This window comes from Pezoporus occidentalis, unplaced genomic scaffold (assembly GCF_034315485.1).
Source record: "Pezoporus occidentalis ecotype Australia unplaced genomic scaffold, CSIRO_AGI_Poc_V1 ctg81, whole genome shotgun sequence".
Lineage (NCBI taxonomy): Eukaryota > Metazoa > Chordata > Aves > Psittaciformes > Psittacidae > Pezoporus > Pezoporus occidentalis.
In genome coordinates this window covers 3272554-3289249 of record NW_026916170.1, presented here as the reverse complement: position 1 = coordinate 3289249, position 16696 = coordinate 3272554, and the positions used below count along the sequence as shown (strand labels likewise).

At 37.1% G+C, this 16696-nt stretch overlaps 1 protein-coding gene across 3 annotated transcripts in view; it reads right to left on the bottom strand.

Annotated features, from left to right (window-relative positions):
- Positions 1 to 16696, bottom strand: part of WWC3 (WWC family member 3) — a 106620-nt gene that overhangs the window by 5897 nt on the left and 84027 nt on the right. For 2 of the 3 annotated variants that reach the window (XM_062603691.1, XM_062603690.1), the window contains exons 12-20: positions 13148 to 13268; positions 12304 to 12378; positions 11203 to 11289; positions 8878 to 9070; positions 4938 to 5105; positions 4151 to 4302; positions 3241 to 3400; positions 1590 to 1754; positions 201 to 293 (exon numbers count right to left, since the gene is read on the bottom strand). In XM_062603691.1, the coding sequence (XP_062459675.1) occupies positions 201 to 293; positions 1590 to 1754; positions 3241 to 3400; positions 4151 to 4302; positions 4938 to 5105; positions 8878 to 9070; positions 11203 to 11289; positions 12304 to 12378; positions 13148 to 13268 (1214 nt within the window). The remainder of the gene's footprint in view (positions 1 to 200; positions 294 to 1589; positions 1755 to 3240; positions 3401 to 4150; positions 4303 to 4937; positions 5106 to 8877; positions 9071 to 11202; positions 11290 to 12303; positions 12379 to 13147; positions 13269 to 16696) is intronic. The other variant, XM_062603692.1, reaches the window with a different exon arrangement.

Sequence of the window (16696 nt, the reverse complement as noted above, 5' to 3'; positions counted from 1 at the left end):
ACTATATTTCACTCTCTATGTTTCCACTTAAAAAACCCAAACCAAATCCAAAAAGGTACCCCTCCCCTTATTACATTACAGGAGCCTTATACATTTCTGAAAAACTGCAAAATGTAACTGCAGACAACTAAAGCTCAGCTATAAAAGTACCACTGCTCTAGCAACTTTGTGAAAAGCAAAAACAAGTTTCCAAAGTATACCTGCTTATACCGTAGAGTACGCCTCTCCAATGTGTTCCGGACAAAAGGGGATTTCCTTGGCAGAGTTGAACTGTCACTGTCACTGCGATACAGCTGATTAAAAAAGATATTGAAAAGATATGGCTTACGAGGTCATCTACATTAAGAAATTTGTATTTTTTTTTCTTCTGCTTGTGAGATTTTTTTTTTAATTCATTGGAACTGTCTTGTTTTAAGCAACTGATTTTTTCAGCTTTACTGAAAATGTAATAGTGCTCATGCTGTATAGTTACAATAATTTAAGAAAGTTTAAAAACCATCAATGTTTTACAGCTAAGTTTCATCAAACATTCTATTACATATTCAGGACACTGTGACCTAAAAAAAAAAAAAAAAAAAATACAACAACAGGGGAGAGAGCAATTAAAGGCACTTAAAGGCACTTATATTTCTTCTTAAAGCACTTACAATCGTGGGCACAAACAACAGTCTTCTACTTTTTCCCTCATTTCTGATTTTAAGTAAATTCAGATTAAGTGAGGATGTTTAACAATCTCTTCCTTCTTGCACTACCTTTCTTCTGGTGTGTGAGGGTGCTTTACTCAGATTCTCTACATAACAAACAGATATGGAATCCAGAAACCCAACTGACGAATATGAAGGGTGCACTGCATGCAATGCAAATAAGAAAGCAAAAATTGGTTTAGGAACATGAATAAAAGCTAAAAATCATTACTGTGCCTTTAAACTCAAGCTCTCAAAAGCTTATGAACAAGCACAAATAAAGCTATGTGCATTCCACCAATATTGCAAATTTGCATTGATCTGCAATACCGTGAACCAGCTGCTTATAGGCCTTTTGCCATTGAACATAGCAATCAGCTAACATAAGCTTAGAAACTGTTGTGCTGATCAATTACTTGAACCAATGCAGCTCGGAATCCAAGATGCCACTGTAACAGGCACCCTATGACTGACATTCATGTCAGCAACTAGTCGTAACAGTATTCATGCAATAACCCTAAGATGATGCATTCAGTCCCCTATCCCAAAATCTTACATACCTGAAAGTCAAATGTGGCTTCTAAGCCAACTGTTTATACATTAGACAGCACTGTACCTCTATAAAATCAATCACTCTAGCTTAACATCTAAGGTTGTCAGGGAAAGAGCTTATTATCTTATTTGCCACAGATTCTTACTTTAAATGAAGTAAATTCAGGTTTAAACTCTTAAAAAGAACCAGGGAACCTCTTCCCCACTGCAATATTTAAATGCAATGAAAGATTATTCATTAGTATTAAAAAGCAGCATATGTTCCTTATAAATGTAAGATAAGAAATTATCAAAAAAGTACAAAATACTTGTGTGGAGGCCCTTTCTCTCTCCTTCTTTTTAAGCCTTACTCACCCTGCAAACATATTGACTTCGTGCTCCAGGCGAGAAGGTCTGGGAACGAACAATAGTGCTGCTGCGAACAAAAGCAGAACCCCGTGGCCTGCGGCTAGTTCTCTCTTTTGGAAGAATAGCAACTTCTTCAGGAAACAGATCCTCAGTGTTAGTTTCCTTATCCACCTAAAATTTCAATGAAGGAAAAATTATTATTTCTTCCTTATTTTTTCTCTCTCACCAAAAACAATCAGGTATTTCAACAATATCAAAAGTAAACAATTTGCCCTGCTAGGTTCAAGCTTTAATGACCACTGAGAACTGAGGATGAATCACCTTATTTTTAAAAACAGTTCTAAAACTAGGCCATTCAAAAGTGTAAGAATACCTTTCAGAAGCCTTTGCTGCAACAGTAAAAATTATCAGATGCATTTGTAACGTGAATCACAGATGCAAACTATAAGGACTGCATCTAGAATTAGCAACTGGGCATTAACCAAGCCATCACCGGATCTCCAGCCTCAACAGAAGAAAACAGAGCCACCTTCCTGTAAAAGCAAGGTGACTTCTGAAGGAAACAATCACCTTAAAACTGGAGGAAGTCAAATGACAGAATCACAGAATGGTTTGGGTCAAAAGGCACTTAAAGATCATCTAGTTCCAACCTCCCCTGCCATGGGCAGGGACACTTCTCACTAGGCCAGGCTACCCAAAGCCACCTCCAACCTGGCCTTGAACACCTCCAGGGTTGGGGCCAGCCACAGCTCCTCTGGGCCACCTGTTCCAGTGCCTCGCCATTCTCATAGTGAAGCATTTCTTCCCAGCATCTAATCTACTCTCTTTCGGATTAAAAGCCATTCCCTCTTGCACTATTATTACATGCCCTTGTAAGAAGTCCTTCTCCAGCTTTCTTGTAGGCCCCTTTAGGTAGTGGAAGGATAAGGAAAAGAAACTCAACAAAAAGGAACTGCGAGACTGTTGAAACAAAGATAAAAGAACACTAAAATATTCAGAAATACAGACAACATATGCTACTCTAGCAAAGCTTCCAAACTTTAAGATAATTCACTCTTCGACAGGAGGTGTAATCTCCCCTAAAGGCAATACAAACGGCCTATGTTCCTCTGCTTCAATGGAAATATGGTGATTTCAGCTTGTTTGGGATTAGTTTCAATGTCTCATATCTTGAATACAAAAGATTTTAAATACATCACTTTCAGCGCAATTGTTCTGAAAATTTCAGCTATATTTACTGCAACACTGAAATGGCAATGCAAGTCATAAAGCAGTAAGCTTCTTTCTTCACAATTCCTTCAAATTTTCTTATTTTTAAGAGCACTGGAATTCAATCATAATATCTTCTGTTAAAATTTCATGTCAACGCAGACATTGATGCAAATGTGTATTTACAGATTAAAGACCACAGTAAAATTAGCTTTCTTTTGATATAAAAAAAACTAATTCTGCCAGAAATAATTAGAAAGCAAATAAAATACCCCCAGCCCTAAAGAGCATATTTTAACAACTTTAAAGGCACACCACTGCAATGAAGCCATGCTCATATAACGTTTCTGATTGTTTTCTGTCTTGATCAATTCAGACTCAAACTCAAGGAGCAGCAGTAACACACTCTGTGTGCGCCAGCCAGTGTGGCATTGTCTTCTCTCATTACCTTTAGTGGCAGAGGCTGCATTTTTCCAGAACTGTACTGGCCTGCTTGAGCTGCAAACGTGTGTCCAGCTAACGAATCCCCGCAAAATGGCTCTGGATAAGGAGGACTAGTCTGGGTACAATTACTGCATCCACTGTCAACAGATTCTGCTTGCCAACTCCTAAAATCAGAACATCACAAGAGTGTTGTAGGTATTAAAAAAAACATGCAGTTATGCATCATGTTTATATATTTCATTATCCAGGACAGTTTAAGAGTATTATTTCTCCAACGAAAATACAGAATTTTCAAAGGGAGAACATACCCCACTTGCATTTCTGTAGATGCAGACAAGCAAACACATTTCATGCCAAAAAAAAACCCAAACAAACCCCAAAATCCCAAAAAAACATCTTCCCTAATTTTCTAAAAGTCTATGCTCTGGTCTTCATAAAAAATACAAAGAAAATAGTAACAAAAAGAACAACACAACTCATGTAACAAACTAGGAGTATTATTAAATGGTGAAACAGCATTGTAACAAACCCTGAAATAGCAAAGAGCTGTGCTGCATGCTCTCTCCGTAAGCACTGCAATGCATGTATTTGCCATTTTCCAATGTCCACACAAAATTTTATTTTTTAGTACAGTGCTGTTACAAACCCATTACAGTTGCCTCCTTAGCAAAGTTTGTTTGACATTAATGTTTTCCCACTCCCCAAATTCCAAGTCCTCTAAATTCAGGCAGCTACTTAAAGACGGTTTTCTCCTGTTTGCACATGATCACATAATAATAGAATTTTATACTCTTAACACTAACCAGAAGCAGATCTCTGAATAAGGACCTGTGGTTTCTCTTGCTGTATTTCAGACTATACCCACAACCTAAATATAATTCGGATGTTTGGTGAGGTACTTAAACTATTTTTACCTTTCTGATATGGCTTCTGCCTGGTCTTCCTTTCTTTCCATCTCCAGGATTTCCTCCTCTGTGTACTCCAGTTTCACTCTCTCTTCTGCTAACTCTCTCTCAACTGCTTCCAGCTGAGCAGTGGTCCTGGCTAAAAGGGCTGTCACTGCATCCTGAAAAGTAAAAGAGACTTCAAATAAAACTGAGCAAAGTAATGTATTTAATGTATACCACGAGAGAAACCAAAACAAAACCATTGCCTTTTTTTTTTCAAGAAACATACAAGTAAACAAAATCTGTCCTGAATATTAATGATCAAAAAGTATGTGGTGGTCCATGTGTGCAATTTGTCAGAGAAACCAGGCAGAGTTTATCTCTCTGTGCATCATCCAGCAAGCTAGGTCACAAGACACCTCTGGAGGTCACCTAGTCTGATGTCCTGCCCAAAGCACGGACAGCTTCATAGCTACATCCGGTTGCCCTGGGCCCAGCCAAGGGCTGAAAATATCTCCAAGGATGGAAACTGTACAGCCTTTCTTGACAACCTCTTGAAGTGCAGTGGCAGAAATTTTTAACATATTTTAGTTATTTGGACTGGAACTGTGCATACAAACATATACAGAATACAATTTCAGTCACCTGTCCAGTCACGATCTAGCTTTTAATGATTAAAATCCAGTTCTTGCCACAAGAGCCAAATTAAGGTACCACCTTCTGTGTACCTCAAAAACAAGCTGCACCTGAGATTAGATCACAACCACTCACTAAGCAGGTCAAAGTAAACGTATCACTTTTTTCAGAGCCATACTGTTTTAACTGTAGTTACATTTCCAGAAGACCGGGGAATACTTTCTTCACACTGGTTTTTGTTCTTTGCTCTCTGGGGGTCTGAACCAGTGAAGATCTGAACAGTATACCAGTGAAGCTGCATCTCACCAGAACTCTCTGCATCAGTCATGTTTATCTGAGCAATGCCCTGTAAAAAAACAAGAATCATTGACCACAATAAGGCAAACATACTCTTGAAATGAGAAGGTGTCTATCTTGCGGTATATTTTAATTATAGTGTAAACCCTCCACTTTATAAAACTTTAACAGCATCTCTTAAAAAGATACAGTTTTTTCTGTTGTGTTATGATATCTAAGATACTGAATTTCTTGGCTCTTGACAACTCCCAGGAAGGATAAGAATAGATACTAAATTTTTTTAAGTTGAAATATAAAATTTCCATGACTGATGTAGATATGATTGTTAATATTTTATTAAACAACCTTCTTAATTACATATCTGATTTCAAATTAATATTACTTCAACAGCATTACTTGAATCTGTGTTCCTCTGAGAGACCTATCTTCTGAGATACCCTTCCATTCTCTGGTCCTCAGAGTCATCTTCCAGAGGGGAAAAAGAAAATATGTTTTTCTTCCTGTTTATATCGTAAGGTAGTCAAATAGGCCATAAAGACATTTTTCTACCTTCCAAGCCACCCTTACATCTCCCTTACATCCTTACATTCAGGTGAAAACAGGTTCAATGGAGGCTTCCAACTAAAAGTATTCCTACATTAAAGAATCCCTACTCCATCTGACAACAGTCATGTAGGAAATTTCTGTGTGGTGACCTAAACGAAAAACAACTGTGAGCAAATCCATGCTCTTTTTTTTTTTTTAATCCACTCACTAGTTGGACCAAAACAAACAGCTGGATGTAATGATTCTAATTGTAAAGGCAGTAGGAAACACATGCAGAAAACTCTGCTCGACTTTAAGCAGGTAAAGAAACAGTTAATTAGAAAAGAATAACAACAAAAATCTTTGTATTGTTTTTCCAAGATTTTTGTTTCCTGGGGCTCTGTTTAAACAGGTGTATAAAGGACAATGGAGAAAAGTTTCTGGAAGCAGCAAAATAATGCCATATCACGATACAACATGTTACTGAGACACTGGAGGTTACAGAGATGCCTTTCATATATATAACAGAGATGTCTTCTAATTATCTACTTGCTTTGACACAGGGTAATAAAGAAACATGTCAAATAAGTTACACTTTTGCATCAGAGCTGGGAAAGACATGCCCGGTCTACTTTCAGAGGAAGAAGGTAAAGCTATTTTCCTGTCATCAATACTGGAAAAACCATATATTGACTTTTAGGATGTCTGACACTGCCCTACAGATTGCATTTATTAAGCAGTTACGAAGGCCAAAGAAGCTGTTACTACAAAGTGAATCACTAAATGGGGAGAAAATCACCAACAAACCCTATTAAGACTAATGAATATTTCACCTCCACCTCAACATCTGGAGCTCACTCAGAAGGATGAAGGCATCCAGATGGGTCTGCTAGCTGCCTGTCACATGACTGTTCTGATGTGTTTGTTAACAACTTGGATGGTGGAATAAGTGAAACTATTTATGAATCTCTCGGTGATGTCAAACAGAAGAATTGTGAAATTTATGAGGAAAGGATCAGAATTTAAAATTATGTTAAAAAATAACAAACTGAAAAAAGAAAAGTTACAGTCTAGAAGAATTCAAATAAATTAAGACACAGGGAAGAACTGGTTTGTCAGGGCTGTAAAAGATCAGAAACTGAGAGTGAAACAGCAATGTCATGTGATTACAGGAAAGGCAAGCACGTTTCTTTGACATGAGCCATATATGCTAATCACGGAAAATAACAACTCCCTTATTCTCAACATTGATGAAGTCAACAGGGAAGAAATAAGCCAACTTAATGAAGCACAGTTTCAGAAAGCTGTAAGGAAACAGAAAAAGATCTTTCAGCAAGGCAGGGCATGTGAATAAAAGTTTGAGGGAATGGAAAGACAATCCCACAAGTTTAGTAGACTTAGTTCTCTATGTAAGTGGAGTTTAGAACTCTTTGCCAGAATTATTATTTTTTTTTTTTTCCCATTCCTTGTTATGTACAAATATTTCTGTAACTTGGGATAAAGTCCAACCTGGCTTCTGCATTTAGGAAAGATTAAACTGGCACAATCTAATTGAAAAGAAAGCAGTCATCAAGAACTTCAGAGATGTATGGATGACTAAATAGATGGAATCTCAGTGGAAGAGACTTTGAAAGACAGAGACCATCATGGCAGTTCCAGAGAGATGTAGCAAATGATTTTGCAATTTAAGAAAATGCTTATTTACATAATAAATTTATAGCAAGAGGGCAACAACCTATTGTTTAAATATGTACTTCAATGCACCTACCTTAAGAACCATTGCATCGCTTCTCTCTTAAGTAGCATTGTTAACTTACTCCTAGAGTATGTTACCACCTACCGTGAACAAAGACATTTCTGACAAAACTACACTAAGAAAGAGAAAAAAATCCTGCCGACACAACCTGAAGACCTATATTTTTTCTGCTAATTCAGTAGAAGCAGTTAAAATAAAAGCACCCTCGAATTAGATGCACTTATGTCAATATAAGGATGCTTTACAGTGAAATAGCTGTTTTGCTTCCCAGAGGAAGAGGATATACCAGGGTAAACCATTTTACACCAATATATCCAGCTTGTTCTTGAGATGCTATCTGTATCATTACGATGTAGTGTAAAAGACAAAACTTCTTACTGCATACAAGACCTTAAGTCCACTTTTGCCAATGTTAAGACCAGTGTTTATATAAGACACTACCTAGTTTTAAACGTGGACTAACAAACACGCATTCTTGACCAGATTTGCTCAAATAAACACTTATTCTCCACAGTCCAGCATGACAGTGAGATGCCTGTACCTCTTAATTACTTTGATAGGCTTAAAATAAAAAAAACAACAAAGCATTTCACTAACCCTTTCAAACCCCTCACTGAAATGGCAGCCCATTCACTTCAAAATAGCCACAACATCATCCCCAAGACACATTTATTCAAGCACATTTATATTTGCAATAGCTAAATGAAGCTAACAACACATCTAAAGTTAAGACAGTTAATATGTGTAACCTATTTAAACAATTGCCACATTTATTTGAATGTATCTAAATCAGATATATCTCAATCAGTTTCAAGTGAAAGGCTGGTCTAACAGAAACGCTCTTGGACCACTATTATCCAGTAACAAAGTTACCATTGATACAACAGCAGTCTTCTTTGCCTGCAGTTACAGCCATATAGCATGAACGGGTTTATATTTGTTACCTTTTTATTAGGAAATTTTTTAATAATACTGATTCATCATGTGTTACAGCCATGCAGAAATGGAAGTCTTGAGCACAGTGTAGTCTAAAAGCTGTCAGATGAAGGTTTTGGGGAAAGGTTTCATTTTTTACATAATGCTTTCCCTTCTTGCACCAAAATTTGGCAATGGCAGACTTTTCAACTTTCCCCACAGCTGGCATTTGTAAAAAAAAATGCATGAAATAAAAAGGTTACTCCTTATTTACTACATGCCACAGCAATGAATGTAAACCTTATATCCATTTTCAACATGCCTCTGCAATGTACGACATTTAAGCAGTAGGAAAGTAAATGCTCCAACCCTCAACCTCTGCTAGTTCTGCCAACCACTTCCAAGACTTTATGCCAACCTAGATGCACGTATTTCAACTTTCTAAAATTCCCACCTTTTTTGTTAACAGAACTATACTTACATTTGTGAAAAACAGACACATCAACATGTACACCAGCAATCCTTACAAAGAAAGTCTTCACTTTCTGTTTTTAATCTTAAAATTACTCTTCAAGTAACTTTAATTTCCCATACCAAATGGTTTTTAAGAAAAAGGACCACTTACCAATAATTCTTCTTGTTGCTGATGGTCAACTGAACAGATATACAGCTGCAGTGATTTTAATTTCAAAACACTTGAATGCACGGGGATTTGGAAAACTTCATTAAATATTAACGGAGTTTGGAATTCCAAAGCTCTAGAGCAGTAAGTGGTTGGTGTGCCTGACTCAAGTGGTGGCAAATAAACTCTCACATGACTGGGAACAGCAAAATAGACAAATAGCGTAATTCAGACAAAGAAAGCTATTTTGCATTTCTCAAAATCAAGCTAAGCAAAAACATCAATGCAACTTCTACTTTCAAGAATCAGCTCTGGGATCTCCTCATTACAGGAATTTACTTTGTATTCTTAACACGGACAATCTGCAAAGCTGGTTTGGAAATGCTCCCTTTTTTTTTAATTTTTTTTTTTTTTTTTTTATTATTTGGTTCTTCAGGAGAGGCACCAAGTAGCACTTGAGATGCCTTGAGGTATCCAAGGCATCTACACTGGGCTAGCAAATACGACACAGGATCTATGGGAGAGCTACAGCCTTCCCCTGAGCAGCAGCAGCTGGAGGCCAGGTGCTATGCTATGCTATTTCAAACGGAAACACATGCCAACATTTAGGCTATTGAATTGCTCCATAAGTGTCACTGACCCATTTCTTCCTTCCACCCACTAAGCATACCTTCCTCTCCCTCCCCTTAATAAACTCAGCACAAAAGGATGGCAAAAGAAATCCACTATCACTGCACCCATCTGCCATCCTAAAAAAAACCCAAATATATGGTACCATCTTATTTCAGATTCCAAAACACCTAAAAAACAAAACAAACAAAATATACAACCATTTTAATCTGATAGAAGGCAGCAGAGCTACTTGAGAAGTGTTCCTATGTTCTCCCTGCTGCTTTTCTAGCACCTGCAATAACCTGCTTTTTGCAACAGCTTCCTGCAACTGTGTTGTGCACTAGATTAGAAAACTTGTCTGAGCTACCAAAAACCTTCCCAAAACCTCAAGATTAAAAAAAAAAAAAAAAAAAAAAGTCAAACAAACCCAACCCAGCTCAGAGGCTCTCTCAAGTTGTCTACACTGGTGCATCAGTCAGCCAAAGAGTTTCACATGCTGCAAAAAGGGAATGATCCAACTCCTCTGCTGCAGGTAACCTCCTCCCTGCTGCCCCCAACAACTGATTCAATGAATATACAGCTGTGTGGAGGAGTTCATTAAACTAGCTAAGAGCTTTTTCTTGTTTTGTAAGATAAAGCTTTTTGAATACTCAAACCAGCTGATCTGCGCTACAGCCATGCACTTTTTTTTATTCCAGCCCAGGTAGTTAACTAAGAAGGATGGGTAGTTAACTAAGAAGGATGAACGGCCTTTTTGAAAGTCATTTAGATGCCCAACTGCTTGATGACAAGCTCCAACAAACCCTCTAGAGAGATTTTTTTTCTTTGGTGACTCCGCTTTCTTCAGAGGATGCTTCTTTCTTTTCCTAATCACAAGGCAACATGGCTGAGTATAGCTCAACACTTTTTTCCCCTATCACGTGCCCTTGCACTCACACTGAAAACAAAGCAAAAGACCAACACTAATGCACTAACCTACAGGAAGAATTTCTACCTGAAGTTTTCAGCATTAGAAAGATTAAGCATTCTCAAAGATCAACTCATTCAGTGAGATGTATGTCAATCTAACAAATCCCACAGAATGACTTATTTTACAATACAATGTTATCATACTTCCATTTTCCACAGTTTATAAACAACCTCTCCCAGAGATAAAGATCAACAGTTTTCATGTGTTGAATTTCTTTAAAATATGTTAAGACACGTATCAGTAGATAAAATGGTGTTTTATGGCAACATTACCATTGTTTAAGAAACATTTATTAGAATAAACTACGCAATGTTCTACATAATGTGACATGGAATTTGAAAAAAAAAAGCACAAGCTGCTATAGGCTAAAAAAAAAATCACTTGTTTGTACTGATTCTCAGCTAGTATTTATGCTAAAATTATATTCAGAGGGTGTTTCACAGATAATTCAAGGCCAGCTGTAATGGCCACAAATGTCTGCAAACTTTCCTGTGCATAATAAACACGTAAGAACATGGGTCATTAGAGACTATGCTTGTTATCTGACCATTATGAAAGAGGTTCTATAAAAGGGACACTGTGTCCATAAAATTAACCTTTTCCTCATGTAAACTACGACATGCTGTCTTCTCCAGAAATGGCTTAATTCTGCATGAAAGCAAACAAACCTATGGTATTTATGACCGTAAATACCATAGAAGGCACAAACGAGCAATGATCAGAGGTCAGGTGAAATTTAAACTTACATTTTACAGTTTTCTTTAACAACTAGACTAGTAAAGTTCTTCAGCTGCAATACATGGACTAACAGACATTCGCTTGCACTGTCATGCCTGGAAAATAAATTTCCTGTGTTAGTCACCAAGCATCAATATTTTGCTTAACAGCTAGAGATGATAAACTAAAAATTTTAAGAATGTAAAAGCACCTTTGCTGTTAAATCTCTTACACAAATCAGTTTAAATCAAAAGCAATTACACATATCACACTCTGATAACAGAACATTATTATTAGCTACAGTAAGGAGCTTATCAGAACTAAGAGAATTAAACATTATCCAATTTGAAAAGAACAACAATCCTTACTGTAACTCTTGATAGTGAACAGGTTTTATAAAATACATTCCTTGGTTTCAACAGTTACACCATATGTATATATGTGTGTGTACACAAAATGTGTAATAACATATCAATTACACTAGACAAAATCAGTGCGTTATTTTCATGCGTTAATGAAATTAAATAAAACCCTCTACTCTTTCACACAAATTTTGAAATGGAACTAACAAACCTGGTTGAGATTTGAAAACTGCCAAGCTTGGAAACTAATTTTCCAACACTTATGAGATTCCAGAGGGATGTTAAAGACACAACATCCTGCCACGCACTGCTATGATCTGTCTGTCCTCATGCTACTCCTAGTACCAACAACAGTATGCCCTAAGCACAGCATTTCAAAGCTGTATTTGGGAACTGTAATTGTATCTGTGTCTTCACCTGTGACTTTTGTAAGGTAATCCTCCTTTACCTGGAATAAAGAGATCTTGCTCAGAGAGACATATCCCTAGATACATGTTCATACTAATGGTCCAGAGAATGAAAAGAAATTCTACTGAAAGAAGTAATGAAGGCCCTTTTACCAGCCAACACTGAAAAGAAACTAAATGAACTGTGGTTAAGTCACCAGCATTGAAGTGGCCTATGACTGACTAACCTGTACATCCACTAAACTCGGCTGCCAGTTCAGAAGCTTCTTAAAACTATTGACTGCAGTTTAGTTTATTAAAAAGTTAAAAAACAAAGCCAAGAATCCTGAGTTGTCAGGGAGAAAGAGAAGTAAATACTCACAGAAATCCAACATGTATTTGTGGTTCTTCATTACTGGCAGCATCACCATAAACTGGCTCTTCCAGATCTTCGTTCCTGCAGGAACAGAAAGTACTGTTAAACTACATACTGACCTAAGCTGTTAAAACATAATGAAACAAACAATTATTTTGTGATGTGTGGATATAAGCAATTGTTCGGCAATACAGGAGGGACTGGTAATATAGAAAGAATTGAAATATCTATTTACAAACACACACAGAAGTAGCAATTCATTATTTTTAAAAATGAGGGTTTAGAATACATCTTTCAAAACATTTAGGTTACTTTAATATTTATCCTGTCTTCCATTTCTCTTTCGCATCCTCAAAACCTTTTCTTCTCAGTTATTGTTTATTGTGTTAAAACAACTGTCTAAAGCAACAATCATCAATTCCATCCTTCAATCATTTGGCCAACCTACACATTTTCAGATTTTTAGCACTTCATTTATTTCTTCCTTGCATTTATACTTTTGTCACATACTACAAGGAATTGTAAGTCACACTGTGTATAATTTTATTTTTTTTATAAATGGTTGAAAGAAAATTACCGATTCATAACTAATAAGCTGAGAAAACTATCTTTCAAGGCAGAAGTGTATGGTGTTAAAATGTTAGAGGCAACAAAGCAAAAGGCACTTGGCACTTGAAAAGATGACAGTGAAACTGCATGTAAAAAGCTACTTTAAACATGCAACCTAATATTTTTAGGTTACTAAGAATAAGCAATTTTAAAAGCCTATTCAGAAATTCACAACAAATTCTTTTGGACCATATGGTAGAACAGGAATATTTCCACCTTACTATGCATTTATACACCTGACCTTTTGCTTAAAGCTTCAAACACGCCACTGTCACTAGCCAGTGAATGATCTGAGAGGCATGCTGAAACTCGCCTGGCTCTCCTCTCCGATCTTCTACCACTGTCTCCTCGCAGAGTTACAGCTGTCATGAAGAAAAGACAACATGAGCTCAAGGCAACCTCTTAAAAATTAAACAAGAAACATTTATTGCATCAAAACTAGTGGCAAAACAGCACAAATGCAGTTCATTGTTTTTCTCATCCAACTTAAAAACCTAAAATACAATTGACTGGAGATGTTATGTGGGAGAATTAAGGAAGGAAGTTTGTGGCTAATTCCTCTCTGACAAGACTTAGTATAAACCAATTGCATTGTTACTAAATGCTTTTCTAGTAAAATAATCCTTCCTGAAGGAAGACTTACATTAATTCAACATATGTACACATGATATCCTAAACTTTTAACATTTACCTACTGAATGTACAATAGACTGAAAACAAACACAGAGACTAATTCTTTCAAGAAGTTATCAGATAACACAATGTGAGGTTTTGTTCTCATTTGTTTCCTAATAGAAAGTCTCAAAGCACATTGTTTATACCATCACATAATAGCAGCTTTTATTTACAGTCTGAGAGGCATTATCAAAAAGAACCAGTGCTTTCCAACTCACTCAGACCACTGTTCTTTCAAATTCTTCGTGAAAGCTGGCTGGGAGAGGAGAAAGCAATATTCAACCCCCTCTTTCACCCTTCCCTGAATCACCAGCAACACCATAAATAGCTAACTCAGCAATCATTTTCATGTTTAAGCGTAGTAACAAAAATGATGTATAATATCAGGTTTTGCACAGGCAAGTAGGTATAGCAGCTACCAATCCTTTAAAGTACATGCACAAATAGTAATGCTCAAGAATTGGTTAGGTAGGGTTTTGATCCTTCAATGATAGCTTCTAACTTGAAATTGTTTTCCTTCAAATCCCAGAGAGAACCATTAAATGGACTTGTGGAAGACCAGTTTCTTCACTGTGCAGTGAAGAGCTTTCACCAACTTGCTTAAGGCTCAATGATTATCCTCAAAGCAGAAAAGCAGTGTCAGAGATGTCAATTTAAAAATGGAGAAAGCATCTTACTTGCTGCTACTCAAGCTCAGAAACTCAAACAGCATGGAAGCATTCATAGTTTCAGCAGACAGCATTTGGAGTGACAGTAGCACAGTGCACACCACACTGGACACAAGCACCAGCTGACATTTATAGCTTACTGCCCCCAACTAAGAATGAGACACGTCTTACTCAAAGTAAAAACTTGTCAAATACCTCTGTTACACACTATCTTAAGGCACCAAAAATCAAATGCTAGTACCTAACCAATAAGTTTCCTTCAGCAGAAGGCCAGCCCATGGCCTGAGGTCCACCTGCAGAGCCTAGCTGAGGTACCGACAGTGAGCAAACCCCCTGCATGGGACCCATCTCACTGTGCACCTAAGCACCACCAGGACAGGACATCAGGGCTTGAAGCCTGATATAAATCCCCCCCAGATTAACACAACCATGCCACTGCTCTCAACAGAAGTGTGTGGATAGATTAGATTTAACCCACCGTGGTACTGGCAGACAGGATGCAGCCCTACAGACCTCCCCTCCAAATTCAATGAAGGATTTAGTCAGCTTCAGCTATGCAAGAAATTAATCTGCTGACCAGGAACAGCCCAATCTGCATTTGTTTCTGTGCCTGGAGAAAGAAACATCCTCCCCACCCCTCCAATTACAGCATCCCACCCTTACTGTACACCACACATCATGCAGTACTACTTGTGTCATGCTCACCACACAGGAGAGCCAAGTTCAAGCTAGCTCACAGAAAGCAAAGAAACTGTATTTGGTGAACCCACCTCTGAGTTCTGTCACTAGTATTTATGCAGAATAAAAAGTAGCACTCTTAGAGACATATCTTAATGTGGAAGTTTCCCAATAACTTTACATCACTGGAAAGAGGCTGAACTTCACAAAATTGATTTAAGTTTTGTATGAAAGTGCCTCCATAATTTCTGTACTAATTTCAACAAGTTACAGTAGGATGACTTCTTTTTTGTAAATAGGCCTCTGGCTCACCCCTCTCTGTGAACACTTTGTATAGATTTCTTTGTATGAAAGACCTCCAGGGCTCTCTCCTTTGGAGGTTCATGCTCTTAATTTGCCTGGAAAGAAAAACTGATCTGAAGCACCAATATAATCTCATGAAAAACTGACATGTTACAACAATGTTGTAACTTGACAACGATTTGCTCACTGCCTAGAGGCCATGCAAGCATTTGATAACATCTGGGCAATCCCAGTGAATTTGGGAAAGATGCAAACACCAAAACATGCCCTTGACATAAAATAAAAAAAAAAAAAAAAAGAAAAAAAGAAGTGTCAGCAGGAAAAACTGGTCAAGAATACCAGATCTTATTTTAAACAGAACAAGGTACACCGCATGTTGCAGACCTTCCAATGCCAGAAGCTGAAGAACTGTTCAAAAATAAAGTTTCTATTATAGACCATTACCTGTCATTTCCTTATTTAAGTAACAAAATCAACGAACAATATATATGAATTTCCAGAACTACTAGGTGCCAAACCTTGACAAGTATCAGACAGCCCCAATTAAAAGAATGTTCTCAGGTATCATTAGCTAAAAAGTGAACTTCAAAGGAAATGCTGATGCCCAAGATTTCATTAGCTAAATAACACATAAGCATGTTTCACAAGCTTAGAAGATTACAAATACCACACATCAGCTCAAAATGCACTTCTACAAGAGTCAAACACTCATAAAAACTGAATCAGAGACACAAAGAGACCTTACCTACTGTGATGCTGTCAGACATTATTATAATATAACAAAGCTAAAGGTCACAGAACACTTTTTCCAGGAATTTAACTACAGGCATGAATATATTGTTTAGTTGTCATAGCAAAAAATTTAAGTATGCCATAATGATTAAACAGATACAGCTCTTTAGATACACAATGTCAAACAAAATCAAATGTAGCAAAATCTCCTGTTTCTTCACATGCAACTCAAAACCCCACCAAGACCCCAAAAAACCAACACCACACAGAAAACCACACTGGAATTACAGGCAAAAACAGCACAGTAAGTAGTAATTCAGGTTCACTTACAGTGAATTTTTCTCTTGTGCCGCATGAGAAACAAGACAAAATGAAAAGCACACAATGATAAATCATCTTTTAGGTTTATGGCAATATTTGCAAACAATAGATTATTTAGGCATTAAAGGAAACAAGCACTTGAAAGACTATTTTAGGATAGAAAGTAAGAGATAGTGAAGATATTAAGCCCAGTATTTTAATAACATGTTTCCTCCCACTCCCAGCTTTATAAATATGATGGATTTAATCTCCCAGGCATATTCATTCCATTCACACTTGTTAACATGTTTCATAGTATGTCCAAGATAGACTTAAAACAGGAGATCAGCAACTGAATATCAAAACTGCAGGTCCTGAAGATCTCCTTGAACTTGCCCAAGTGTTGCTTCAGTGACAAGTATGCGCAGTTTATT